Here is a 25918-nt window from a genome sequence, read left to right as displayed (position 1 = left end):
GGGCCCCACCACTGGGATCCCTGCTGATCGCTAGAATTGGCCTCACAAGTCCCCTGTTCCCCCTCACTGCACAAGCACAGTGAGGAGGAGGTTGAATGGATTGATGCCACTTCCTTCAAAGTCTATGGGCAGGACAGAAACAGCGGAACGCAGTTGTGTAGTGTGACTCGGGAACATCTGTTCTAGTGATTGGTGAGGGCACCAGCCATGGCACCCACTCTGATCAAAAACAAGCATTGGATGTTTAGATGGATAAGGATCAAGAGGGCGCTGGAATAGGTACAACTCTCCTGGGCTGCCAATGTCCACATGCCCTCACAGACAGGTGCCCACCTTGCTGGGGACATCAATAGTACAGAAAGACTGATGGAGACAATCAGTCAGCTTCCAAGAATGGACATTCATTAAGAGCAGAAAGCTGATTTTTTAAAAATTATTATTATTGGTAAGGTCTCATCAAAACTGAAGAATGAGAGGTGTAATCTGATTGGTTGCCAAGGACAACTACTCCACTTTTCTTGTGCACCGATTTTGGGTCTATACCTGTAAGAACTGTCCTTTTCCCAGCTGGTAGTGGGGGAGAGAGGTGTCTGTTACTGTAAGGGGTGCATTAGTAACTATGGCATTTTAAGGCATCATGACTTACGTGCTCTTCTGCTTCTTTATGGTCCAAAGCTACTGGTTGAATTCTAATTACCGACCACTGGGAACCCCGAGGAACGAGAAAACAGGGTTCCCATACCCGGAGTGCACTGCCACTAAATTCATCTCTGTGGGTCAGTTGGACATACAGTAGCTGAGTACAGTACTAGGCTATCTCCGGCAGTCCCATGGTAGTACAAATGTCTGACTTTTGCTCCATTGATATGTGGATAGGAGGTAACTTGTTCGAACCAGAATACTCCTTTAAAATGATTTAGTATGTTGTCTTCATATTACAGCGATAAGCTGTGCCAGATGATAAGCTTCGCTGTACTAAACCTGTTTGTACGTGACTGTTTAAAAGGCCTCTTCGACAGTTTAAAACGAATGACGTCAGGTCAGTGTCCCATTCACGTCAATGGGGCTGAGCGGCTCCTAGGCCACGTGACAGATGAACGTGACGTCACTGGCCTAGGGAAAGCAGAGAGAAGGCCGCGGCGCTCACAGGAGCACTGCTGCCTTCTAAAAAGCTGATCGCCGGGGGGCCTGGGTGTCGGACCCCCATTGATAACATACTGATGACCTACCCTGAGGATAGGTCATCAGTAAAAAAAAATCTCTTAAAACCCCATTAATGCTAATATTTTTTGTGAGTAATATCCATTTAGAAGAATTTTGCCATAATTCAGCAGAAGAGTAGTCCCCAACGTTTTCCTCCACAGCTGTCACTAAATTGTAATATCCGAAGGCCTGGGAGTTGTAGTTTTGCACAATACTGTATATACAGTAATTCTTCAGAAAAGGGGAATTCCACGCGGATGTTCATACATGATCCTCTTTTTCTCCATTACCATACAATGTTATTTTCTTTCCAGTGTTATTTTAAAAGGTTGCTGCCCCCTCTGAATTCCATTTTCAGCTCCAGCTGAATTTTCCGGGACCCCTGACCCAGCATTGTGATTTTGTGTAATGACAGGAAGCGGGATAAGTGCTGGCACTTGTAAAACTCCACCTACAGTGAGTGCATGTTCCTGTAATAAGGGACCGTTCAATGTATGTTTGGACTCCGAGTTACGAGACAATTCTTTTCCTCCTGTTCCATAATCACCTCTCTCACCACCAACCGCTGAAATAATGGCCAAGAGATAATATCACACTTTCAGATGGTCCATTCTTCTAGCAGGTCAGGCTTATGCTTTATGTTTCAAAATGTGCTTTTCAGCTACTGGAAAGTATCCCGTCTGTCAAAGTCTATAGTTAGTGTGAGCTGTGCGCCCATCAGAAGATTTGGGCAGTGGTGTGGATGAATGTGAACAATATACACACCCATAGCAAATATATTTTTCAGGCAGTATTACATGCTGACCATTCAGATAAATGATTTAGGGTACAACCACACAGAGCGGTCGTGATCCGTTTCAGTCTCGGCCAGCTGTGGTCAAGAACCAGGCCACAGCTTCCTGGTATTTAAAAGGGTTTTCCAATGTTTTAATACTGATGGCCTACCCTCTGAATAGGTCATCACTATCTGATCTGTGTTTGTTCGACACCCTGAACCCCCGCCGATCATCTTCGACTCACTCCTGTGAGCATCGTGGCCTTCTCTGTGCTGTTCAAGCACAGCTCCAGACATTGTATAGCGGCTGCGTATTGCACTCAGCCACATTGACTTCTATAGGGCTGAACATAGGCCATTTCGGACCCCCACCATTCAGATACTGATGACCTATCCAGAGTCTTGTAAGAGGGAGAATCCCCTGTTTGACAGTGGCTCTCCATGTTGGCTGGTAGACGGGGGTCCCTGGCAGAGGATTCCCCTCTATGACTTTCATAGGCTTTGATAGGTCATATGGACAGGAGGTCTCCTGATGGGACAACCACTTTAAAGGGGTTGTGCAAGAATGGGAGGAGGGGGTATGGCAAACTCGCCACTTTACCAGACTTGTAAAGGGAAGCTTACTTACCTACTTCCCGACTCCCCACTCCTTCTCTTCCTGTAGGCCTGCAATGTTCCTCTGGGCTCCCTTGATGTAAACATCTGGTTTGACATCACCACCTCCAATCACTGGCTGTGCTAGTGACCGGCTCCCCTTACGTCATGAAAAATGGTCACATGATGCAAGGGTATACGTCTCTACCACGGCCAGTGATTGGCTGCAGTGATGTCAAACCAGATGTTTACATCGAGGAAGCCCAGCAAGGCATCACAGGCATGCAGGAGAAGGAGTGGAGAGCCAGGGTCAGGAAGCAGGGTTGCCAACCCCCCCTACACATTCTTGCACACCGACTTTAAGGAACTGCCTAAATAGCAACTCCCTGATGTAACATTGTAGAAGTCTCCACTAGTAATATATTGCATATTAGAGCTAGCCATGGAATAGAAGTGAGAATAACATGCATGCTCGTGTGAGCTGTGTGTGACTTGTGGGATAGATTAGGATGTTCCATATGTCTCATAAAACACATGTGAATGTTGGCCATTAAAGCTGGGCTCAGTCCAGTCCTTTGAACTATAACTAGAAGTCACGAGCCAAACACTCAATAGCATGGTCCTGAGCCAACACTTCACATTCCCCTGATTATTTATCACACCGGCTGTTGATTATCACTATTGACCTGAGCTATTGATGCAGTCGTTATATCTGCGGTACTGAAATTATAAGGCCCGCTTTATTGGACCACTTATTGTGCGAGAAAAATCCTTGTCCGGGGATTCTCATGTGGGGGCAACAGTTTATTGCCGGGTTTACCCATTAGTAGTCAGGCTCTTATACAGTGATATGGCCAGATTTACTATGGCCGGTACCCTGTAGAAGTAGTTGGTAATAGATAGGCGACCTGGTCCTGCTTATTAATGTGTTGTTGTTTCTAGATTATGCTATATATTGATCTAATTGATTTCTTTCTTGCTTGCTTTCTGTTTTTTACAGGATTCTCAGCAATAATAAGATAACTATATTGAAGAATGGCTCATTTTATGGACTTTTGGACCTGGAGAGGCTGTAAGTAGTAGGTTATTATCTTAAAATGCCATATATGTCGATAGATATAGTGGTTTACTGGTGGATGAATGACACGAGTGGACCTTGGTGGATGCAGGTATTCCATGTGACTGTGGTTTGATTTTTTCCCTTTGCTGGATTGGGTCCCATTTGGTTTGATTTCTTTTATAGATAGATATGAGATAGACAGATACATAGAAAGAAAAAACAAAAGAAAGAAAGACATGAGATAGATAGATAGATAGATAGATAGATAGATAGATAGATAATTGCTGAGTATTACTGCGGACAGAAAAGAAGGTTGTGTAACTCTCTGTAGATAACTTTGGCCATCTATGGGACGTTGAAGTCCATAAAAGCGCACTGCCTGTGGGAAACTAAACTTAGATTTAGGAGAAAGCATTATAAATGATGGAAAGATCAAGTTGGTCATCAGGGCTTGAGAAAGGGGCCTGTAATGTACTTGACATTTTTCCAGTATTTATACTATTCTGCACTATGCACTATGAAGAAGTTACAGTTCCAACTGTAGAAGACATAAATCGCCCCGCATCCATAAACACTGGCCTCACGTAGAATACCCGTATTTTTCTCTGATGACTTTGGTCTCATTTATGTGAATATTGGTCCAGGATTGTAAATGCTGATTGCAGTCCTGTAATGCGGATTTTCCCCAAAAGCGTCCTTCTAACTCTTCCTGTGGGTAAGGGGAAGCACTTGTTAACACTGAACTATTCATTCACCCTGTAAATGTGGCTTCTCATGGTACTGTAAGCCTGAGAACGTGATGGAGGACCTGCATGATGCTGCACAGAATTCTGGATTCTCCACACACGGAGTTAATTGTTTGTGTCATCAGTGGCTGCACTGTACTGCCTGCTGGGGCACCAGAACAGAGCCCCCTTATCTGCCAGCAGTAGGAGTCTTTATAGTCTGGCCGCCTGTAATAAGCTGAAGATTTATAGCAGAGCTGTGGGTTACATGTATTTATGCAGAAATTGGGGAAAGCAGAAGGCTTATTTTGTCCCTCAGACCCAGAGGGAGCACAGTTATGGGTTCCAGCTGCGAGATCAGGGGGCACGAAGGGTAATTTTGTTTGATGTATGAAATGAAGTGTCTAAGGGGTAGCATGCCAACAGTCCTCCACAGCAGTAATCACACAGTACTCTGTTCAGCTGCAAACATCCTGCAATGCCTTAAAAAAAAAAAAAAATTCTTCCGAATTTCAGACAGAAAACATTAAGTCTCTTGGTAAACAGTTAAAAACAATTTTCTTCTCCATTACTGTCTTAAAGGGAACATGTCACCAGGATTTTGTGTATAGAGCTGAGGACATGGGTTGCTAGATGGCCGCTTGCACATCCGCAATACCCAGTCCCCATAGCTCTGTGTGCTTTTATTGTGTAAAAAAAAACAATGATTTGATACATATGCAAATTAACCTGAGATGTGTCCTGTACGTGAGATGAGTCAGGGACAGGACTCATCTCAGGGTAATTTGCATATGTATCAAATCGTTTTTTTTACACAATAAAAGCACACAGAGCTATGGGGACTGGGTATTGCGGATGTGCTAGCGGCCATCTAGCAACCCATGTCCTCAGCTCTACTGTATACACAAAATCCCGGTGACAGGTTCCGTTTAAGCTAAATTCAGAATAGCATTGTAGAAGCTCAGATGGGACTTCACTTCATGTTTGGAGCCTAGTTTGGTTTGGAAAAAGCTCCTAGCATATATACAGTACAGACCAAAAGTTTGGACACACCTTCTTATTCAAAGAGTTTTCTTCATTTTCATGACTATGAAGGCATCAAAACTATGAAATAACACATGTGGAATTATATACATAACAAACAAGTGTGAAACAACTGAAAATATGTCATATTCTAGGTTCTTCAAAGTAGCCACCTTTTGCTTTGATTACTGCTTTGCACACTCTTGGCATTCTCTTGATGAGCTTCAAGAGGTAGTCCCCTGAAATGGTCTTCCAACAGTCTTGAAGGAGTTCCCAGAGATGCTTAGCACTTGTTGGCCCTTTTGCCTTCACTCTGCGGTCCAGCTCACCCCAAAACATCTCGACTGGGTTCAGGTCCGGTGACTGTGAAGGCCAGGTCATCTGGCGCAGCATCCCATCACTCTCCTTCATGGTCAAATAGCCCTTACTTTCAAAGTTTTCCCAATTTTTCAGCTGACTGACTGACCTTCATTTTTTTAAAGTAATGATGGCCACTCGTTTTTCTTTACTTAGCTGCTTTTTTCTTGCCATAATACAAATTCTAACAGTCTATTCAGTAGGACTATCAGCTGTGTATCCACCTGACTTCTCCTCAATGCCACTGATGGTCCCAACCCCATTTATAAGGCAAGAAATCCCACTTATTAAACCTGACAGGGCACACCTGTGAAGTGAAAACCATTTCAGGGGACTACCTCTTGAAGCTCATCAAGAGAATGCCAAGAGTGTGCAAAGCAGTAATCAAAGCAAAAGGTGGCTACTTTGAAGAACCTAGAATATGACATATTTTCAGTTGTTTCACACTTGTTTGTTATGTATATAATTCCACATGTGTTAATTCATAGTTTTGATGCCTTCAGTGTGAATCTACAATTTTCATAGTCATGAAAATAAAGAAAACTCTTTGAATGAGAAGGTGTGTCCAAACTTTTGGTCTGTACTGTACACCAAACATATTCATAGGGCTCCCTTGACATGATGGAGACCACAAATGTGTCCTTTTGAACTCCATAGTTGTATGTCTGTGTACCTTTTTTGTGGTATGGATACTATGGTAGACAATAAAGAAACATAGACCGCACTGTAAACTTTTTTAATATAGTGGGAGCCTATTAGCAAAATGTCCCACTGTATGACTGTAGGCCATTGTGATCCATCACAGACTCCTGCCATACTGTAGGTATACATTGGTAGGTTTTTTTGACACATGTCATCAGGCCCCAAACCTGAAGTCAATAGAGCCTTAGGCCGAGTTCACACGCGGGCCGCAATGCATGATCGCCGGCCGTAGGTCAGCCGCATCGGATCGGCGGACCCTTTCACTATAATGGGTCCGCGATCCAGCCGTTCCGGAAAAAGATAGGACATTTTCTATCTTTTTGCGGAACTGGACGCAACCCGAGGAGTGCTTCCGAGGGGTCCCGTGCGGCCGTTCCGCTATTCCGGATTTGCGGACCCATTGAAGTGAATGGGTCCGCATCCGTGATGCAGAATGCACACGGAACTGTGGCCGTGTATTGCGGCCCCCAATTTGCGGGCTGCAATACGGCCACGGATCACACACGTTCGTGTGAACTTAGCCTTAGACTGTAAGGTCACGTCTGACAGCAGAATGAAGATACATTGTTGTCTGTTTCCAATAGCAACCATGCGATGTTAGAAGAAGCTCTATGTATCAGTAGAGTGAGCATATTGTCATGAAGGGTAGCTGCCCAGAGACATAATCGTACCTTTCTTGTGAAAATCAATTCCTCTAATCCTGAGAAATGATTAATTTACAGTGCCTTGCAAAAGTATTCACCCCCTTGACTTTTTTCGTATTTTGTTACATTACAACCTTAAATTCAATGTTTTGTTAATCTGAATTTTATGTGATGGATCAGAACACAATAGTCTAAGTTAGTGAAGTGAAATGAGAAAACTATATAAATAAAACTATTGTTTAGAAATAGAAAACAGAAAATTGGCATGTGCGTATGTATTCACCCCCTTTGTTAGGAAGCCCATTAAAAGCTCTGGTGCAACCAATTACCTACAGAAGTCACATAATTAGTGAAATGATGTCTACTTGTGTGCAATCTAAGTGTCACATGATATGTCATTACATATACCCACCTTTTTTGAAAGGCCCCAGAGGCAAGAGGCATCACTAACCAAACACTGTCATGAAGACCAAGGAACTCTCCAAACAAGTAAGGGACAATGTTTTTGAGAAGTACAAGTCAGGATTAGGTTATAAAAAAATATCCAAATCTTTGATGATCTCCAGGAGCACCATCAAATCTATCATAACCAAATGGAAAGAACATGGCACAACAGCAAACCTGCCAAAAGACGGCCGCCCACCAAAACTCATGGACCGGGCAAGGAGGGCATTAATCAGAGAGGCAGCACAGAGACCTAAGGTAATCCTGGAGGAGCTGCAGAGTTCCACAGCAGAGACTGGAGTATCTGTACATAGGAGGACAATTGGGCTTTATGGCAGAGTGGCCAGAAGAAAGCCATTCCTTTCAGCAAAAAACAGAAAGGCACTTTGTGAGTTTGCAAAAAAGCATGTGGGAGACTCCCAAAATGTATGGAGGAAGGTGCTCTGGTCTGATGAGACTAAAATTGAACTTTTCGGCCATCAAAGAAAACGCTATGTCTGGCGCAAACCCAACACATCACATCACCCAAAGAACACCATCCTGTGCGGATGTTTTTTAGCAGCCGGGACTGGGAAACTGGTCAGAGTTGAGGGAGAGATGGATGGTGCTAAATACAGGGATATTCTTGAGCAAAACCTGTACCACTCTGTGCGTGATTTGAGGCCAGGACGGAGGTTCACCTTCCAGCAGGACAATGACCCCAAACACACTGCTAAAGCAACACTTGAGTGGTTTAAGGGGAAACATGTAAATGTGTTGGAATGGCCTAGTCACAGCCCAGATCTCAATCCAATAGAAAATCTGTGGTCAGACTTAAAGATTGCTGTTCACAAGCGCAAACCATCCAACTTGAAGGAGCTGGAGCAGTTTTGCAAGGAGGAATGGGCAGAAATCCCAGTGGTTAGATGTGGCAAGCTCATAGAGACTTATCCAAAGCGACTTGGAGCTGTGATTGCCGCAAAAGGTGGCTCTACAAAGTATTGACTTTAGGGGGTGAATAGTTATGCACATTGACTTTTTCTGTTATTTTGTCCTATTTGTTGTTTGCTTCACAATAATAATAAAAAAAAAACATCTTCAAAGTTGTGGACATGTTCTGTAAATTAAATGATGCAAATCCTCAAACAATCTATGTTAGTTCCAGGCTGTGAGGCACCAAAACACGAAAAAAGTCAAGGGGGGTGAATACTTTTGCAAGGCATTGTAATTTTATGCAAATAAGGTTTTTGGTGCACAGTGGCAAGGTCTTCTCCATTTGGTGCACTATTGTTCCCAAGTAACACCACCCAGCGCCTCCCCGTATTGTTTGATTGACAGTCCCTGAGATTTCAGTGCTGATAGAGATGCCACAGGGGAAGCGTGTGAACTGAAAAAATAATTCTCAGAAAAATAATCTCAGGAGGGCCAGATTTTCACAAGAAAAGTATGGTTTATGTTTCATTCTCCTACACTAAATGGCGGTATGCTTACTTTGCAACTAGTTTTGGAGGTGACAGACTCCCTATAAGGAAATAATTGTGTTGTACAATCCTATTTTATTAGAAAAGTTCCCTGACAATATGGTGATCACAAAATGTCTCGCTTTTGGGACCCCAGAGATCAGCTTTAACAAGTTATAGTTAAAGGGGTTATCCAGCCCCTATAATGACCCCCCACTAATGCCCGGGCCACTCTTATACAATATACTTACCTGCTCCCCGTCACCTGCGTCCCTCTGGATCCCTGCACGGCCACTTCATCTCTCCGTTGCTCGGATCAAAACATCCAGCGATGGGGGGAGCAGCCAATAGCAGGCCGTGATGGTGACCATTCTCCCGAGCATCGCGGGTGACGCTACGGAGGCTTGTCCCCGTCCCGACCTGCTATTGACTGCTCCCCCCTTCACCAGATGTTCTGATCCGAGCGACAGGGAGATGCAGTGGTGGCCGTGCAGGGATCCGAAGCGACGTGGGTGCCGAGGAGCAGGTAAGTATAACGTATACAAGGGGTCGGGCATGGGGGGGGGGGGTCATTATAGGGGTTGTATAACCCCTTAGAAGCGAGCTTTTGGATTTACATAAAAGTGTAATGGTAACTTTGGAATGCTTAGTAAACGTACCAGGTGTCATCCTTTTTGATGTTTCTTTTGTCATGGTCTCCAGGCCCCTCTTCTTTCACCTGAGATGGCCTACAGCCTCTCACTCCTTCCTGCTGATGATGCTGGTTTTAGGCGGGGCATGCACAGATATCATAGGGACCCATGGCAAAACTTAGTATGCCATCTAGTCTGATAGTATGTGTGTGACAATCTTCCCTATGCTATGCAGAATGCAAAGCACAATGTCTCAGATTTCTGATTAATTACATTTTTTTTAATAAGTGGAAGAAATTTTTAATGAGTGTATGACACACCAGGCCTCGCTCACTATTAATGCCTTCTATGTGCAGCACTACATATGTCCAAAAAAGTGGAACAGGTACTTCATAAATATGCAGCTCATTTTGAACACTAGATTTCTCAAAGTATTCATACAAAACAACTGTCATAAATACATTGATAAATCTCCTTGCCTTTTATTACAAAACTGGCTGCCTGCAATCACCACTAGGGGGAGCTCAGTGCACAGGAATTTATGGAGTTACCATTGGCTGAATTAGAAGCTGTAAGAATCTGTTTACACTGAGCTTTGCCTAGTGGTAGCTGTGTGAAAATTCAAGGCTTTTACATTAGAAAGAGAAAGAAAAAGGAGTTTAGTGCTGGGTCCCCTCCCCCTGGGCCCCATAGCAGTCAAATTGTCTGCCTCTGTTGAAGGTACGCAACTAGTCTTAGAACTGGCAGGGGAAGGCACAGAAAGAATAGTGCTAGCATCATCAGCGCTGGTCCATTTGACAGCAGACGGATGTCTCAGACTCAGGAGGGCACAAGGTACATTTAATAAGCATTCTGCAGCGAGCCCCTGAGGAGTTGGTGCAGAGGATGGGAGTGGCCCTGATGAGATGTTGTGTCACGGTGTACTCCCTCAGGCCGTTGCTCCCTGGGGATTAGTGTAGTGGAAAAGTAGTTATGGCACATCCAGCAATAGTAGTGTGGTAATGTGAACAGGAAAGTATATGGTAAAGTCCTGGAAGGAGTGTATATCTCACCCAGGTTCCTCAACTGGGTGAGGTAAGTAAGGCTACTTTCACACTCGCGTTTTGGGGGGATCCTTCGTGGATCTGCAAAAACGGATCCGTTTTTAATAATACAACCGCATGCATCACATAGCCAAAACGGATCGGTCATGAACTCCATTGAAAGTCAATGGGAGACGGATCCGTTTTCTATTGTGCCAGATTGTGTCAGAGAAAACTGATCCGTCTGGCTCAGTTTCGTCAAGCGGACAGCAAAACGCTGCAGGCAACGTTTTGGTGTCCGCCTCCAGAGCGGAATGGAGACTGATCGGGGGAAAACTTCTGCATTCTGAGCGGATCCTTTTCCATTCAGAATGCATTAGGGCAAAACTGATCCGTTTTGGACCACTTGTGAGAGGTCTGAACGGATCTCACAAACGGAAAGCCAAAACACCAGTGTGAAAGTAGTCTAAGATCCAGAACGGTGCTGGCTTCAGCAAATATAGTTGCTGAACCTATTTTCTTTAGTAGTTTCTGGGCTGGATTTTATTGGACTGGGGAAGGTAGGCTTGGTAGAGGGACCTCCCCAGTCCACCCCATTCCAGGGCATGTTTTTCCCTAGCCTGAGGGATCTCCAGGTGTAGCCATCTGCCATCATTAAGTGGAAATAAAAACCTGTCCCAGGCTGTCAGTCTGGGGGAAGTGATGTCTGGAGATATGTCCAGGAGGCTGGCTGCTGTCCTGACTAAGGGTCCATTCACACGTCCGTATGTGTTTTGCGGATCCGCAAAACACAGACAATGGCAATGTGCGTTCCGCATTTTTCGGACCGCACATCGCCGGCATTCTCATTCTATTTTTTTGCGGAACGGAAGTGCGGCTCCGCAAATGCGGATGCGAACAGCACATTCCGGCCCCATAAATGAATGGGTTCGTACCTGTTACGCAAAATTGCGGAACGGATGCGGACCCATTTTGCAGACGTGTGAATGGACCCTAAAGAAAAACTTGATGCCCTGTGTGACCTGTGTTTTATAGGTGAGGCAGATACTATCTGTATTAGTTAGAGCCTGGTCTCGGGAGGGGCACTTCCAGATTATTTTCTGTCCGCCGCCACAAAACAATGGTGCTTATAGAACAGACTTCACAGTGTAGAGGTATACTGTATATTGTGTGGCACAGTGTAGAGGTATACTGTATATTGTGTGGCACAGTTTAGAGGTATACTGTATATTGTGTGGCACAGTGTATCCTATATGTGTATAACAAACATATTTCATATGAAAACTTACAATTACTTGGCTTGACCCTTGGGGATCTCGGACATCACTTCAACACTTTGACCGGGGGCTCGGCGGAGCTGATGTGTTTTATCCTAATGAGAAAGATTTCATAATAAGGATTTGGAGAAGGGGCAGAGAGAGAGCAGAGCAAGGAGAGGCTTGTGCTGCTACTAGGGAGCTCATACCATGGGGGAGTAATAAAGCCCACGATAAAGCCCCCCCAGTAGAAATAATTCTCCTTATAATGCGACAGTGGAAAAAATACCCCCTTGTAATGCCCCCAGGTGAGCTAATGTCCCCATAGTGCCCCCATAATGTGCCAGTATAAAATACCCCTATATAGTGCCCCCAATAAATGCCCCCATAGTGCTCCACACCCTCCCCTCCTTCCTCCTAGTGCCCCCCATAATGTACCAGTAGATGCCCTCAGTGTCCCTCATAATTTGCAAGTAAAAAATACCCCTTCTTAGTGCCCCCCGTACATGACCCCATAGTACTCCTCTCCCCCCTTCCCCATAGTACCCACCATAATGTGTCCCAGTATAAAATTGTACTGTACAGAGCCCCCCATATAAAATACCCCTTCTTTGTGGCCTCAGTAGATGCCCCTATAGTGCCCCCAATAATGTGCCAGTAACAGGAGCAACCCCCCCAATCATGTGCCAGTAATAACAGCCCCCCCCATGTGCCAGTAATAACAGGCCCCCCATGTGCCAGTAATAAAAGCCCCCCCCATGTGCCAGTAATAACAGGCCCCCATGTGCCAGTAATAACAGCCCCTCATGTGCCAATAATAACAGCCCCACATGTGCCAGTAATAACAGCCCCCTATGTGCCAGTAATAACAGCCCCCCATGTGCCAGTAATAACAGCCCTCCCATGTGCCAGTAATAACAGCCCCCCCATGTGCCAGTAATAACAGCCCCCCCCCATGTGCTAGTAATAACAGCCCCCCATGTGCCAGTAATAACAGCCCTCCCATGTGCCAGTAATAACAGCCCCCCCATGTGCCAGTAATAACAGCCCCCCCCCATGTGCCAGTAATAACAGCCCCCCATGTGCCAGTAATAACAGCCCACCCCATGTGCCAGTAATAACAGCCCCCCATGTGCCAGTAATAACAGCCCCCATGTGCCAGTAATAACAGCCCCCCCATGTGCCAGTAATAACAGCCCCCCATGTGCCAGTAATAACAGCCCCCCATGTGCCAGTAATAACAGCCCCCCATGTGCCAGTAATAACAGCCCCCCATGTGCCAGTAATAACAGCCCCCCATGTGCCAGTAATAACAGCCCCCCATGTGCCAGTAATAACAGCCCCCATGTGCCAGTAATAACAGCCCCCCATGTGCCAGTAATAGCCCCCCATGTGCCAGTAATAACAGCCCCCCCATGTGCCAATAATAACAGCAGCCCCCCATGTGCCAGTAAAAACAGCAGCCCCCCATGTGCCAGTAATAACAGCAGCCCCCATGTGCCAGTAATAACAGCAGCCCACCATGTGCCAGTAATAACAGCAGCCCCCAAGTGCCAGTAATAGCCCCCCCATGTGCCAGCAATAACAGCCCCCCCATGTGCCAGCAATAACAGCCCCCCCATGATTCAGCAATAACAGCCCCCCATGTGTCAGCAATAACAGCCCCCATGTGCCAGTAATAACAGCCCCCCCCCCATGTGCCAGTAAAAGTATTGTATATATATATAAAAAAAAAAAACACTTATACTTACCTCCATGTCACCGATGCAGGCCTCTTCTGGCCTGTGCCCCACGCTGTAGGGCTCAGGCGGCGCGATGACGTCATCGCGCCGCCTGCGCCGGCCTCTGATAGGCTGCCGGCCTAGTGTCTGCAGCCTATCAGAGGAAGGGAAAGGGACACGCCTCTCCCTCCCCTGCCTCAGCACAGCCATCTGTATCGCTGTCCTGAGGACAGCGATACAGATGACTATGGAGATGAGCGCTTCCACAATGGAAGCGCTCATCTTCCTGTGCCCCGCCACCGCCAGCTCGGGCGGGGGGGGGCAATTGCCCCGTTGCCCCCCCTTCCCCCCTGGATCCGCCACTGAATGGAGTAACAAGCTCCTGGAGTAGGAGCTCAGGAATGTGCTTCCTATCTCCTTTGCTATCTACTCTGGAACTCCCTCTCCTGACAGGAAGTAGGACCAGCCAACTCCTACCAAGAGGGGAGGAACAGGGTGGTTATCCCTGTTCCTGCCAACCACTGTGAACCATAGTTCAGCTGCTGGAGTATACTGCATATACATAACATAACAATGCATAATTAAACATTTGCATTACTGGCACATGGGGGGGGGGGCTGTTATTACTGGCACATGGGGGGGCTGTTATTACTGGCACATGGGGCAATTCCACAATGGAGGCTGTCAAGTCTTGTTTTTTCTTTTACTGGATAGAATGCTATAGAATTCTATACTATTCTAACCATTAGCAATGGAATGGGATGAGCCGTGGTGCCCTAAAGAATGATTGAACTCCATTTTTGTTGTAGGATATTGATGCAGGCCTAAATTCAAGAACCCCAACAATGTAATCTTCTACCAGGTCTCAATGACTTGCCACAACATCACTTTTGGGAGGATCTGTCTCATCTTGTAATTCCTTGTGTACCATTTACTAATTGTACAAGCGTTTTTGGCAAGAATTAATAACCTTTATTTATTTGTACAGCATATATCAGTTAGAGTGCTTTTTTAGAGCCGTCTGTTAAGCACATGGTACACTGTACAGGTTATTACACAATTCTCCTTGAGCTTATGACAGGAAAGAGGTTAAGATGCAGCAGCCAGACTCCTTGTCGTCTTCTTCTCCCCGGGAAATCATTATTTTCTAAGTGGCCCCAGATTCTGAGGTATCACCAGAGCAGGGCTTGGCAAGGGTTAAGTAGAAGCGTTTAATTTAAAACTGTGAAACCTCAATAAAAAAAGAGAAGACAAACACGCTACTGGTGCAGCCAGCACCAACCAGAGGCCTGTCATCCATGGGCTACCGTATTCTGTAATATACTGCATGTATTCAGCTTGATGGTATGGAAACTGCCTGGAAGTTGTCCCAGAGACTCCAACATCATTAAAACCACTTGTGAGGGGAGAATCAGGCCTGAGGCACTGGGAGCATGCACGTTACCATCTCATTTCTAAGGATTTATAGGGATCTGCTCTGTGGTCAAGGACATCTATGGTTAAGGAGTCAAAGACATTAGTGTTATTGGCCCATGATGCCCTATCCAGGAGAAAGACTATATAATTGGATGGAGCCTTGATAATCCGAATCTTCAGAGTTTTAGGCTATAAATATTTATTGGTCTCTGGTTTAGCTTCTTGTCATTCCAGCTTTTAACCCTTTTTACTGTCAACTTGTAATGATACAAGTCTGCTTCACATATGTATCACTATACAGTTCCACATGATGCTTGGAGACATTGCACAACTTCTGCTTGGTTTTGATGGATATATGTAATGTGTGTGATTTGGAAAGCTGGAAAGAGTACTGGAATATTACAATCACAACGAGCTGTGTCAAGAAGGAGAAATTATCCAAGTATATCTAATACCAGGGATCTTTTAAAATCATGTGATTTATAGGGGAACGACCACATGGTCAGGTTTGCTGATGCAGTTTTGATAGCCAAAACCAGGAATGAATTGAAAAAAAAGAGGAAATGTTGTTGCATCTGTCCTATATACTTTCTCTCCTTTTATAATCCACACCTGGATGCAGAATCCTGACCATGTGGCCATACCCTTCCATGGTATTCTTAGATAAGAATGTGAGTTCCTTTCAAGTCCGAAAAACCTTATTTCCTGGGGACTTTTGGACTTGACTTATGTCAAGAGTTGTTCATGGGTTCTTTATCTTAGAACTTCGGCTCTTCATATAACGTGGGTAACTGCATGAGCTGTCAGGTCATAGCAGACATAGATCTTTAGTGAAGCACCATAGACTTGTTACAGCACCAGGGGCCAATATGTCAACCCGAGTTACAGCAACAATCAGCAATAAAAATGTAATGTTAAATGCCCCCAAAGTTTTTGTTTGAACAATCTATGAAAAATAACAATAAAGACAAAAAATATTAGAAATAAAAAAAAAAATGCCACCATTAGCCAACACAGCAGTTTCTAGCTGCAACCCCTGTGATCTGTAAACTATATATACCCTATATCAAAATGACTGCAACAGTTTTTCTAACAAAGCTAGAACCAGCCCTGTACCTGACATGGATCCAGAGGTCTCCCCATTCATAGTTCCAGTTGCTCTGCTCGATTTATATCAAGCTGGCAGGTCAGGGGGCATGGCCAGCTGTGGGAACATGTCCAGCTCAGGAGGCATGCCCATTTTTGCGGCAGTACTCTCCCTGTTACAGCTCAGGAGGCAGTTGAGGTATAGAACTGAGCAAGCAGCAGGTGGCGCTATACAGATACATTTTATTGAATAGCTCAGTGTCTATACAAAATTTGTAATTACATACAATGACAAAAGTATTCAGATCCAGTTGCTGGTTTGAAAACTTCAGAATATTTTTAATGTAGCAACCTTTTTAAATAACTGAATGGAAAAAAAAAAGTTACGGCTTTTGAAGTTACTTATTCTGAAAAACTATGAAAATGTATCTGGTCAGAAAGCCAGGTAAATGGTGCCAGTCTTGAAGTAGTTAAACTGATATGGAAAAAAATAAACCTGATTGGTTGCTGTGGGCAACAAGCCCAATTTTTCTGTCAAGCAGCTTTGATAAATGATTCCTAATTTAGTAAATTTTCAGCAATATTTGAGGAAATTGACAAATTTGAGGGGTTGTCTCATATTGCCATTACTAAGGCGAGATGAGCCACAGTCCCGAGCACCAGCCGGCAGGGAAACAGCGGAGCACTCCGGCGCTCGCTGCCATTGTGGTGCACAAGAGCTATGGTAACAGCTAACCTGGGAACAGCATAGCTTTCCATAGTCATGCACCACAATGAGAACTACTGAAACAGCAAGCATTGGCGTACTCCGCTGTTTCCCATCCAGCTGGTGGTTGGAACTGTGTCTCATCTCGCCTTAGTAACGGTGAGATGACACAACCCCTTTAAAGGGTTTGTTTCAAGCTTGAAAGTTATCCCCTATCCACAGAATAGGGGATAAGTAAAGCTACTTTCACACCTGCGTTTAGGTCGGATCCGTCTAGTATGTGCCCAGACGGATCCGCACCTATAATGCAAACGTTTAGATCCGTTCAGAACGGATCCGTTTGCAACTGGATCCGTTTTGACTTTACATTGAAAGTCAATGGGAGACGGATCCGTTTGAAAATTGAGCCATACTGTGTCAACTTCAAACGGATCCGTCCCCATTGACTTAGGCTACTTTCACACTAGCGTTCGGAGCGGATCCGTCTGATGTTTCATCAGACGGATCCGCTCCGATAATGCAGACGTTTGCATCCGTTCAGAACGGATCCGTCTGCATTATTACTTAGAAAATTTTCTAAGTGTGAAAGTAGCCTGAGCGGATCCGTTCAGACTTTACATTGAAAGTCAATGGGGAACGGATCCGCTTGAAGATTGAGCCATATAGTGTCATCTTCAAGCGGATCCGTCCCCATTGACTTACATTGTAAGTCTGGACGGATCCGCTCGCCTCCGCACGGCCAGGCGGACACCCGAACGCTGCAAGCAGCGTTCAGGTGTCCGCTCGCGGAGCGGAGGCTGAACGCTGGCAGGCGGATGCATTCTCAGTGGATCCGCCTCCACTGAGAATGCATTGGGGCCAGACGGATGCGTTCGGGGCCGCTCGTGAGCCCCTTCAAACGGTGCGCACGAGCGGACACCCGAACGCAGGTGTGAAAGTAGCCGTGCGGAGGCGAGCGGATCCGTCCACACTTACAATGTAAGTCAATGGGGACGGATCCGCTTGAAGATGACACAATATGGCTCAATCTTCAAGCGGATCCGTTCCCCATTGACTTTCAATGTAAAGTCTGAACGGATCCGCTCAGACAACTTTCAGACTTAGAAAATTTCTAAGTAATAATGCAGACGGATCCGTTCTGAACGGATGCAAACGTCTGCATTATCGGAGCGGATCCGTCTGATGAAACATCAGACGGATCCGCTCCGAATGCTAGTGTGAAAGTAGCCTTACATTGTAAGTCTGGACGGATCCGTTTGCCTCCGCACGGCCAGACGGACACCTGAACGCTGCAAGCTGCGTTCAGGTGTCCGCCTGCTGAGCGGAGCGGAGGACAAACGGAGCCACACTGATGCATTCTGAGCGGATCCGCATCCATTCAGAATGCATTAGGGCTGGACGGATCCGTTCGGGGCCGCTTGTGAGCCCCTTCAAACGGAACTCACAAGCGGAACCCCGAACGCTAGTGTGAAAGTAGCCTAACCGATCAGTTGGAGTAATCATCAGTTGGGGTCCAATCTCTGAGTCCCCTACTGAGAGCAGGAATGGGAGTCCTCATCCCCCGTCCTAGTGGAGCAGCAGGGTGAGCATGCATCCTTCCACTCCATTAATTCACTCTAAAGGACTGATGAAGATCGGTGAGCACTGTAGTTCCTGCAGTCTCATAAATAATGAATGGAGAGACAGGTCAAGCATGTGGCAGGATGGGGCAAAGAACCTCAGTTCTTGGATTCAGTGGGGGTCCCAGTGGTCGGATCCCCACCGATCAGTAAGTTATACCCTATCCTGTGGATAGGGAATATCTTTCAAACTTGGCACAACTTCAGATTTTTCAGTGCATTTATTGCAAACACCATATGAGGCCCCAGTGCTACGACTACATCAGAAAATGAGTGTCAGTCACAATCCAGTGTTGGTATTTGCCTAAGGCAGATTCTTAGACTGGGTTTGCCCGTATTACTAAATCTCTCCCAATTTCCCCCGATTTATGATGCTTTTTTAGGTATTTTATGAGTGTTTATTGCACATTACAACGTCATTAAGGTGAAAGCATTTCTTAATTTCCTGGCTTGGGTTATTACTAGGGCTTTTCACTTTTCTATATGTTGAAAGGCCTAGAATGATGTATCTGAGAGCTTAGGGTTTATCAGAGGAGTAGCAGAGGAGACCTTCACAGCACTTTACAAATATAGGCCTGTGTAAGTTCACACGACGGAGCATGGATGCAGGGGGAGAAGGTGGACAAGCTGCTTAAAGCATTTAAGGAAATCTAAAGACAAACAGTGGTTGGCAAAATCATTCATCAGGGATGTGAACCATTCCAGGGCTTGAGATGTTTGACTGGTCCAGAAGGGAAGTGACATAATGAAGAATCCATCCCAACACTTCACTACACATCCTCCCTCTGCTCCTGGGTCACTGTCTGTTTACTCTGTTCTGTGTGATCTGACTTCGCTGCTCGGACTGAATTGGTTTCAGTAAGATGTGGTTTTACTTAGCTTCACTCTCAAGGGAAACTTTTGGGAGGTCTTCTGCCATAACCAATGTCCCAATTCAGTCTTGTTTGTGATAATGTAGGATGTTTTAAGAGATCACACACCATAAAGAAACCTGCAGTAAGAGACATGGCACATTATTATTATTATTATAATAGCCAGCCAGCCACTGTGAGATGGTCCATAGTAATGTGTCATCTAACAGCAGCTTTCCAATGTCTACCAGTACCAGTGATTTGACCCGGTGATCATGTGGTCTTGATTGCCAGGATACTGCTTCTACGAGGCTTCTTCTGGGTACAACTAGACCTGTCGCTGTCCTAGCAGTGACAACTGTGAAAAGTATAGCTAAAAAAAAATAAACTCATCCATCGGTCTTATCTGACCTTTTAGGGACAAACCCTCAAACAGATCATTGCCGGGGATGTGGGGTGTTGGACCCACACTGGTCAGATATTTTTTCAATTTATAAGCATAGAAAGTCTTAAAAATCAGAATTTTCTTTGTATGAAATACTTATGAAAAAATATAAATAAAATCATGCCAGCAAATCAAAAAGTTATAGCCATTAAAGGAATGTGTATGAAAAACCGCATCTTTGGCCTAGATTTACCAATCTGAAAGTTGGCGTAAGCTTAGACAAGCTGTCCGGACCTGCATTAAATTTATCACAGGGACTCAGGCTGGATGATGAATGTGGTGTAGGGACAGACACTTTTTTGTAACTCTATCCCAACTACTGGTTGGCTTAATTTGAACCAGAAAGATGCCAAGCCTGTTCCGCCAATTTAAAAAAACATGTCCTGGTCCTCAAAATGTGGTCCACAGACCCACTAAAGCCAATAGATTTGCAAAAAAATGTGGATGGCATGCAGATAATATTATGCCAATCCACGGCTTGAGGATTGCAAAACTGATACGGTTCTGTGCATGAGGCCTGAACAAGCAATCCCTTCCTACAACTCCAGCTCCCAAGTTCAACCCTTGAGGCAGAATTTTAAACTATAAAATAGGAAATGAGAGCACGTCTTGACTCCTAGCTGTAGTTACATAGACAATGTTTCATTTAACATGAATGAACTATATTTTGACTTTTGGTTTTTTGAGTATTTACACCACAGGCTCTCCATGTAGCATGCATGAAATAAGGAGAAAGGGCATTTCAGGTGATTCGGGGCAAGAAGGTTTTCCCATTATACTCTAGCGTCAGGGCATTGACCATCTGGAAAATAAATGAAAGTGTAGAGTAATATGCAGAAATAGACATCCCAGTCTCCAGATTTCTTGTGGCATTTGCACTTAGCAGTTTGTGGCAGAAAATATAGCAAAGCTCCTTCACACGTCTGGTCTCTAATGATGTCTCCCATTCAAGAGCAGTGACTGAAGTGCCGATGTTGTCACCGAGGAGTGTTTATCTGCTTCATTTATAAGCTGGAGCACAACTGTCATGTGTAATAAACCCTTTCTTGCTCATAATGGCTGGCAGAAGAGGCCGCACTTGGCACTTGTACCGAGGCTCATTAATGTGGAGTACAGCTTGTGTTGTTTATTTTAGATCCTGGTTGTTGTAGGACATGTACTACTACAAAGGAGATGAGGATTACCCCCTGCATCTGACTTTTACGTGGTATTTAACCACTTCGCTGCTTCAAAATCCAGCAGAACGTTACTGGACCTGGATCATAGTGAGCACAATTCTGTATGGACTTGAGACGCTGAATTCTTTGTGATTATTTTTATTATTTAGTGTGGGTGTGTGATCTTTAGCCCATCTCATATAAGGCCAAGTTTGCAGACTTCAAGGCAAGTGACCAAACTGCAATAAAAAGTTTACCTGAAGCTTAGGAGAGTTTCAGAAGGTCGTAATAAGTTAGCATTTTAGCATCCATATTATACAACCCAACGCCCTGCAGTCTGTCCACTATGCTGTTGCGCTTTATCTTTACTCTACTAAGAATAATAATACACACCCAGAAATAATAGCTAGTCCTTATGATATCCAAGAGCCTTTTAGTGTCTAAGGGTACTTTCACACTAGCGTTAGAAGAATCCGGCAGGCAGTTCCGTTTGCCGGAACTGCCTGCCGGATCCGGAAATCCGTATGCAAACGGATATCATTTGCGGATCCGTCTGACAAATGCATTGAAATACCGGATCCGTCTCTCCGGTGTCATCCGGAAAAACGTATCCGGTATTTTTTTTCTTCACATTTTAAAAGGTCTGCGCATGCTCAGACTGGAAAACCGGATCCGTCAATGCGGTAATTTCATGAACACTTGATACCAGATCCGGCATTAATACATTTCAATGGAAATTAATGCCGTATCCGGCAATCTGGCAAGTGTTCCGGAATTTTGGCCGGAGAAAATACTGCAGCATGCTGTGGTATTTTCTCCGGCCAAATACCGTAAAAAGGACGGAATGGAAGACATCCTGATGCATACTGAACGTATTGCTTTCCGTTCAGAATGCAGTAGGACAAAACTGATGCGTTTTCTGCCAATAGGGTCTTCAAGCCTTATCAGGTACCATAGCTAAAGTGCTGCTGCAACCTCTGCAACTTTACCTATACCACCAATTTGCATTCATAGCTTCCGCCGTATGAGCACACGCCTTGTGACTTTCTGTGATAAAATACCTGTTGTCCTCCTAGCTGTAGCTTTCCTTTCAGCACCTGTACTGCACCTGTACTCTGCTATATACTCTGTAATCCTAGTTCTTTCTTTTTTGTTTTGTGCACTTAGTTATGTTCACTCCCATGGAAAATGCTCTGCCACATCTGTATATTGAAAGGGAACACATTATGGGAAAAAAGCCAGTATTTCAATTTTTGACATTTGCAAATTAGAAAAATCTGATTAATAATGCCGGTTGAGATAAAAAAAATTGATTGCTTGATCACTACTATTTTACTCAGTTTTAGCAATTTGAAAATTATGGCACATCAATGTCTATATTTCAGGTGTAAAATGTACTGATTATTAAATGAAGTCCTCCACTTAAGTTTAGTATTAGAAAAATCTGATTAATAATAACGGTTGAGATGGGAAATTACATTGCTTGATCACTCTTTTACTTTACTAAACTTTACTCTACATCTTAATGGAATACTCTAGTAACAATGGGGCTGGTTTTTTTTCATAGCAGCACAGCTTTCATTTTTCAAGAGCAGAATATGAAATGAAAGCTGTGTTGTGATTGGTGTCTATGGGCAGCAAAGACAGTTTTTCATTTTAGACAATTTCATAAATCTGCCCAGTGTTGCCTGGTCCTGGGGGGGGGGGCACATGACTTGGCCAGTTCAAAATATGGGGGGGCACAAAAAATGGCCAGTTCAAAATATTCTTTAGAAAAATCTGCTATTTGGCTGTGGAATCTGTGGCAGAAAGCAGAGGCTGAACCTTGGACTTTTGCCACGGGTGTAGGGCAGGGTTGCAAACCGTCCAGAAACTTCTGGACAGTCCATAAAAATAGGCAATTTTTTTCCTGTGTCTGTGAAAAAAATTGACGTGTCTGTGATTTTTTGGAGGTTGCTGATAGTTGACTAGATTACTTTGGTGGTAATTGTCATTTTACAGCTCACAGTAAACGCTGGTGATGAGTTCTTATTAATATGCTAAGCTATAGACATGTATTACTTATAATCTTTATCATTCATTATGGTTTTCCAATTTGTCCATAAAAAATGCTGTCTGTCCATGATTTTGGGATAAGTTGTCCAGAAAAAAGAAAAATTATGGTTTGCAACCCTGTTGTGTGGCCACCCATTATGGTCTTAGCCAGAGGTCGCAATAAAGCTTGTACATAGACGGCTGTTCAGGCCATTTTACTCTCTGAAAAAAGTCTAAGGCGCACCAATACGGAAAGTGCAGTGTACCACGTTTTTCCATCCTGCAAAGTCCAGAAATTATTTTTTCACGGTGGGACTCTATGGTGATGAATGTGACAGTATGGCATCTGTCTGAGGCATCTGTTTTTTTGTGCCCATTAAATGTCTGACACAAACGTGAGGTGAACCCACCCTAACTGACAGGAACAGAGCTGATCAGACCCCATTGACTGTGATGGAGTCAGTTCCCTTTCCATTCGGGATCCTGTCTTTTTACCAGACAGAACAGTCCTGCATCCATTTTTTTTTTTTTACATAATCTGCAACAGAGCCCCTGAACAAAGCCTCCAACACAGATGAGAACATGTAGGCCTACGCAAGAACGTAACTACCATAGCAGCAGACCACGCGACTGCTATGGGGCCCAGGGCAAGAGGGGGCCCAGTCTTAGTTGGGATCATCTCCTCTTCTACTGGAGGTGAAAACTCGGTCAGGACTCTACCTTCTAAAGGAACAACTTTTAGCAAACGAGACACAAGGGTCATTGAAAAATGTTTAGGTAGAAACCCTTCAGTCCTGTGTGGGGGAACTGATTTGATCCTTGCTATGGGGCCCTTACTTCTCTATGTATGCCACTGGGCCTACGTATTATGTATTTGAATTACTGCAACTTTCGTACTACTCCTCGGCTAAAAATAATCCTCAAAAATGGTAATAGCATTTTTAATGTTTCGCAAAAATGTAGTGTGACCTCTGCTCTCAGCGTTAAGGACGAGGAAACCGTGGAAAGATAAGGCAAGACGTTCGTTTTTTCTGAATGCTGAAAAAGAAGCACTGGTCAATGTGTTGCCACTAAAAAGTGGAAGAAAATTTTGAGGGATTTTCCCCCAGGCTGATTTTGACATGGTTTATGCATCAGAATCAGTGTAAAAAAAAACACCAAGCCTCAAGGGAGAAGACCTGTGTCATGCACACCCCTTTAGGCCCGGCACTAGACATTACACAGTCATGTTCTTTGGAAATTTAGGCATGACTGCAGTTAATCTGAATGTTTTTTTCTTCATCTGAGAGTGCATTAACATGACCCTATGTATTTTGCAGTCCGCAAAGCACAGATCGACAAAATACAGATGATATCTGCGTGACGTCCGTGTTGCATCCATCCTCCATGTGCTTTCTGTATCTGTATGTCCATTCCACAAAAGGATAGAACATATCCTATTCTTGGCCGAAAATGCGAACCATGGTCCCATTGAAGTCGATGGGACTGACAAAAACCTGATGCAACACAGACATCATCCGTATTTTATGGATCCATGTTTTGCAGACTGCAAAATACGTACGGTTGTGTGAATGCACCCTTATACAAAGGTTTAGAAAGCTGAGACAGGAGGAGTTCTTTGTTGTAAAGCTCCTCAAAGCCCACTTACCTATTTCTGACTATGTGCAGAGTCTGTACAGATTTTTTACTGGTTACCAAAATGTGCACAAGGAAATATAATGCAGTTTTGAGGACCCATACAAACAACCTCCAATATCTCAGCTTCCAGCATGTCTGTGAGTGTGATCTGGAAGGGGGGGGGGGGGGGATATTGAGGTTAACTACAGAATTTTTACATTCTGAGTGAAGTGTTAGTGTAATATGGTGTCAGCAATGTTCTGCAATGTTACGGAACAATCCACTGGTATAGTCACTCGTAGAGCCCAATGCCTGGAAATAAAAAATCGCTGATGTGACAAATTGTGGGAAACGTCTGGCGCCCCAAATAATAACCTATTCCATAAGCTGAGAGCAGGAAGGTTGAAATATGCAGGGGGCTGTGAGCTCAGCTCTGCCAGAGCAATGTAAATCTGAGGCCTATCTCTCATTTCTTGTTCTTCCTGACCATTCTGTTTTCGTTGGAAGACAAGCGTGTAATTCCTGCCAGATACATCCATTTCATCAACTGCTCTGACCACAGCTAGAAAACAGCGGGATGTGCAGATGTGAGTGAGGAAAAGAAAGGGAGTCCGTAAGCTCATCTCTTAGGGCCTACATTAAAGTGTCTCAATTAATGATAACTATGGAGACCCTACTGTGCTGTGCATTGAATTATCCTTTTTATGGCTTCCTCAGCAGTGGTGAAGGCTTACATAGGACCATAAACCTATTAATAAATGCTATTTGGTATAATATATTTGTGTTGTTGAAATGTACACATTCCTAGTGGGGCTCTGTGTTTTGCGGATCTGTGATTTACAGACCACAAAAAACGGATGTGGTCTTGTGCAGGACCCCTAAGACTTTTCCACTGAAAAGTAGGAAAGTTCCAGATGAAGGCATCCAGACTTGTTTAGTAACGTCTTGTAGACAGAGGTTTTGTGGTACTTCTATATGGATGGCCTGTCCTCTGGATAGGCCATCAATATCAGATTGGCGGGCATCTTAATCACACGAGGAACACAAAAAATCTACCTTGTTTAAGGACTCTGTTCAGAGAAAAAAAATATGGTTAAAACTGGTCAGAATGTTGGAAATAGCAAAAAAGCTATACTTACCTCACCAATTCCCCACTGTTCACAATATAAGGCTGGCTGGTTCCTCACCGCTCTCCACTTCCTGATGTCCCAAGAGATATCACCACTGCTGCCAATCACTGTCTGCAGGCTTCTGCATAAGCCAAAACATGCCAGATTCCTGCATGTGATACCTGAATAAAGTGGGTGAATGGCATGCTGACATCCTACTTCTTTTTTTGGCTACAATATGATAGATTGAGTACCCATCCATTTACTGATCCATTTACCAT

General features: G+C 44.4%; 1 protein-coding gene across 1 annotated transcript in view; it reads left to right on the top strand.

The window, feature by feature from the left end:
* The window catches only part of ADGRA2 (adhesion G protein-coupled receptor A2), a 160962-nt gene that overhangs the window by 79849 nt on the left and 55195 nt on the right, over positions 1–25918 (top strand). The window contains exon 2 of the mRNA XM_040414381.1: positions 3573–3644. Coding sequence (XP_040270315.1) covers positions 3573–3644 — 72 coding nt within the window. The remainder of the gene's footprint in view (positions 1–3572; positions 3645–25918) is intronic.

This window comes from Bufo bufo, chromosome 1, assembly GCF_905171765.1.
Source record: "Bufo bufo chromosome 1, aBufBuf1.1, whole genome shotgun sequence".
Classification (NCBI taxonomy): Eukaryota; Metazoa; Chordata; class Amphibia; order Anura; family Bufonidae; genus Bufo; species Bufo bufo.
The sequence above is the reverse complement of the archived record's forward strand: the minus strand, read 5'-3'. Positions and strand labels throughout refer to the sequence as shown.